At 39.8% G+C, this 4,515-nt stretch overlaps 1 protein-coding gene across 1 annotated transcript in view; it reads left to right on the top strand.

Annotated features, from left to right (window-relative positions):
• LOC102824231 (methionine aminopeptidase 2-like) overlaps positions 1 to 4,176 on the top strand; it is a 9,286-nt gene extending 5,110 nt beyond the window's left edge. Inside the window, exons 3-4 of the mRNA XM_006866604.1 lie at positions 3,266 to 3,369; positions 4,160 to 4,176. Coding sequence (XP_006866666.1) covers positions 3,266 to 3,369; positions 4,160 to 4,176 — 121 coding nt within the window. The remainder of the gene's footprint in view (positions 1 to 3,265; positions 3,370 to 4,159) is intronic.
• The last annotated feature ends 339 nt before the right edge of the window (positions 4,177 to 4,515 follow it).

The following is a 4,515-nucleotide window of genomic DNA, read 5'->3' on the forward strand; positions in this document are numbered from 1 at the left end:
ATCCAATCTGCTTAGGCATGGCTGATAAAAGGAAATACGGATAGGTCTCTGGTGATACAATAGTGAATAACTGTTATCAGGACTAATTGTGAGGGTTGGAACTGTAAAGGCAAATGTTTTGTAGCAAGGAGGGGAGTGATTAACTTTGTAGTCTAGGAGCGTAGGTCCCTAGGACAATCAAGGGAGAAGAGCGAAGAATGGGACCCTACCCAGACAAGCGGTGACCTGGAGAGATGGAGCAGCTGGGGACTTTAGACCCAGAGAGTGAGAGGGGCTGTGTGATGACGACTGGGGGGGAGGGGGGGAGGAAGACTTGCAGGGTATATCCTTTGGTTGGTTGATGATGCATGGAAGGGATTGTAACCATGGCAATGCAATGATATACAACAGGAGGAATGTAAAACTAATGTTCTCCCATGTAAACTATCACATAATTCACAATAAAACATTAAAAAAAAAATTAGCCTGCTATGTTTGTTCAAACATGTGGCACTGTGGGTTAATGGGCTGCAAAGTAAGTTTGAACTACAAGGTCTACAGTTCAAGCTCAAGAGGCACTCATCGGAAACCCTATACGGGGTCACATGAGTCAGAAGTGATTTGATGGCACTTAACAACAACAAAATGTGATGGCTGGAACTGTGGTTGCCTTGGTGGGGCCAGACCACATTTTTTTGAATGACATAGATGGTTTATGGGCTATATGTTCCCCATCCTTACTTTAATGGCTAAACCGCAGTGTTTTTTAAAGAGGTACAAGTGAAGTATTTTACAAACATAGTGCTCAAAGGGCATCTATTAGCATTTCCCAGAACTCATATTTTGTGGACTATTTGGAAAACACTGATTTGAATGATTGTTGATATTTGAACTAAAAAAACTGAAAAACAAGTTAAGGCAAAAGCAAGAATTTCTGGCTCATGGGAATCCAGAGGCAAGTAAGTATCCTCAGTGTAACTTTGCTAGGTGGTCTATTGACAGCAGGGCTTCAGGGAATTGTTGTTGTCGTTGTTGTTAAGTGCCATCGAGTTAGTTCCGACTCATAGCCACCCTGTATAGGGTTTCCAAGGAGCAGCTGATGAGCTTGAATTGTCGACTTTGCAGTTCAACTGACTTTACAGTGCAGCGCATTAACCCACAGCGTCACACCAGGACTCCATATAGGCGATTAGAGAGAGTTTAAGTGCTTAAAAGCATACCTCATATTTTAGACAGGATTCTAGTAAAATGGAATTTAGAATGGAATTCTCAATTTCTTGTGGAGACTATGAGCAAGAAAGGGAATCCAAGAAAGAAGACAAGTAGTCAGCAATGGGGTGTCACGCCAGATAATATGATGCAACTCAGAGCTAGACTGTCCTGCCAGGCTACATTTGTGGCTCATGGAATTACAGAGCTATCAGTAAACATTGCTTTCAACTTCTCCAGCAGATGGTAGAAGACTAGTCAATGGTATACATGCTGTCCTGGTTTTAACTCAGGTATTTGGGATTTTTTTCTGTAAATATAGATACAGTGTAGAAATCTAGGCAAGACCACCAGAGGATAAATTAGGAAAAAGTTTGCAACACAAGTTCTTGGTGTAGTCTGGGTCCATTAAATTCCATTATTTTTAAAGGCTTACACTATGAATCAGAAAACTCATACAATCTTTTCACTTAATTGCTGTTATTCAAAAGGTGTTTGAAGCCAGCAGGATGCTCATAGGACTCCAACAGGTACTTTAAAACCTAATAAGAATAACTAATATGTGTCCAGTCCAAGCTGGTAAGGCCTGTCATAAGAAACAATACACTAGAAAGAGTTCCCTTTCAAGTAAGGTAAGTTAAGCCAGCCACAAAGAAGTGTTTAGTATAATTAAAGAAAGTAATGCAGCTACAACTTAATTAATATGAACTATCTTGAAATACCCAAGCCATGGTATTTTCAATAACCTCATATGGATATGAAAGCTGGACAGTTAATAAGGACAATCATAGAAGAATTGATGCCTTTGAATTCCGGTGTTGGAGGAGAATACTAAAAGTGCCATGGGCTGCCAAAAGAACCAATAGATCTGTTTTGGATGAAGTGCAGCCAGAGTGCTCCTTGGAGTCCAAGATGGCTAAACTTTGTCTCCCATACTTTGTACATATTGTCAGGAGGGACCAGTCACTGGAAAAGGATGTCATGTTTGGTAAGGTGGAGGGTCAGAGAAAAAGAGGAAGACCCCCAATGAGATGGATCGGCCAGGTGGCAGCATTGATGGCGTCAAGTGTGGCAGCAGTAGTGAGGTTAGCCCAGGATCGGACATTGTTTCATTCTGCTGTGCATGGGGTCGCTATGAGTCGGTTCTGACTCAATAGCACCCGACAACAACAACATCTTGAATTAATAAACTTTTGAGAATTCCTTCCAAAAGTAACTTTCCACATTCTTATTGTTATCATAGTGACCCTGTACAAGGTTTCCAAGGCTGTAAATCTTTACGGGAGCAGAAAGCTTCATCTTTCTCCCATGGAATAGCTGGTAGTTTCAAACTGTTGACCCTGCGGTTAGCAGCCCGATTTGTAACCACTACGTTACCAGAATTCCTTCTTACAGGCATCCAAAAAAACCCAGAAAATCCTGCTGATAGTAGATCTTACTCATATGGCTATTGACTAAGTGCAGTGACTAAAATTCCTAGACCCAAGATTGCATGTTGTGTAAAATCATAGAAACGCAGTCAACGCTTCTGAAGCATTTTTGAAAACACTGAGTTCAGAGCATTGGAGATGTAAGCTGTTCCTGTCTTCAACAAGAAATTAAATAAATGCATAAAGCATCTAATAATTACAATTTTTAATTTAATCAATTTAATATAATAAATCAAAAAGGGTATTATTTTGAAGAAGCAAAACAGAGCCATATAGCTAGGTACAAACATCATCAATCTTATTGGTGTGAGTGTTGCAGAGTTCTGCAGTTGTTTTGCTGTAGCTTTGTGAACTATGCTGTAACAGGTAAGTAGCTTTGACAGTTGCTCACTGTAGTACTTAAGTCAGTAAGTCACCTTCTAGAATTCAGCAGTAACTTAATCAATGGAACAATGAATTATTAATGGCGAATTTTATAAATCATTTACTATGGTCAGATTCTGTGCTTAGCGCTCTACCTGCCTTATAACAATGCATTTTTAAAAACATTATTGTAACTCAGGTCCTATTATTATTTTCATTTGATATATGGGGAAACAAAATCTAAACAGATTAACTTGCCCAAAGTTACACAACTAAGATGTAAAAAAAAACAAGGTTTTGAATCTAGGCATTTTGAATCCAAATCCCAAAGTCTTAACCACTAAAGAAAATCATCAAGTGTCCCCATTAAGCCACAATTATCTAAATGGTAACTTCATAGTCACTTAATTAGGGCTGATAGGAGTCCTGGTGTGGTACTGTGGGTTAATGCACTGGACTGCAAAGTTGGCTTGAACTGTAAGGTCAGGAGTTCAGACTCACCAGTCGCACCTCTGAAACCCTAAACTGGGTTGCTATGGGTTGGAACTGACTGGACAGCACTAAAAAACAACAACAGTATTACTACTAGACAGGGTAAAACAAAATTCCTTTTGTCTACCACAATCTTTAGTATTTTTACATGTAAAGAAAATGTTAGGCTTCGCTCCCAGGTAGGTATGTTGGTGTTGTAAGTGCCCTCAAGACAATTCCAACTCATAGTGACCTTGTATAGGGTTTCTGAGGAGCGACTGGTTGGTTTCAACCACAGACCTCATAGTTAGCAGATCACTGCTTATCCTACATAGCCACACTAGGTAGTAGGTACTGTTATTATTAAATCCTGCCAAGTCAGTTTTGATTCATAGAGACCCTGTTGTCGGGGTTCCAAGGAACAGCTTCTGGGTTTGAACAGACAACTTTGTGGTTAGCTGTTCAGTGATTATCCTCCAATGGCACACCAGGACTTCATTAATTACATTGATCAGGAAGCTAAAGATGATATTATTTAACAAATTTGGCAACAAATGATTATATTCTTATTAAACCCACTGCTATCGATCAATTCTGATTCATAGTGATCCTTACACAACCAAGAAATTCCATTAAATAACCCCTAAAGAAGTTTCAACTTTCCCTAAAACTTTCCTTTTTATTCTGTTCTCTGTCTCCTATTTTAGGCTTCTTGATCCTGTGAGTCATCCAAAGGCTTGAACAAGTCCAGCCCTGGAGTGCCTCTCTGCCCTTATTTTCACTCCCTCTGTTTTGACAGGGCTTTCATTCACATCCCCAGAGTCTTAGTTATTCTCCAGCAAAGCCCCAGGCAGAGGAAAAGCTTTTCAACCAAACACACTAAAAAATTAGACAATGCCCTTTACTGCACCTCCAATCCTACTGAAGTTCTATAAAGAACAGAAAGCTTCATGTTTTAGGACTTGAGATGTGACAGAATTTGCAACAGCAGCAGGAGCTGGGTGTATGAATGATATATTCCCTATGATCTCCCCCAAACCAATTTGGTTCCAAGTCCCACCCT

This window comes from Chrysochloris asiatica, unplaced genomic scaffold, assembly GCF_000296735.1.
Source record: "Chrysochloris asiatica unplaced genomic scaffold, ChrAsi1.0 scaffold00093, whole genome shotgun sequence".
NCBI classification, from domain to species: domain Eukaryota; kingdom Metazoa; phylum Chordata; class Mammalia; order Afrosoricida; family Chrysochloridae; genus Chrysochloris; species Chrysochloris asiatica.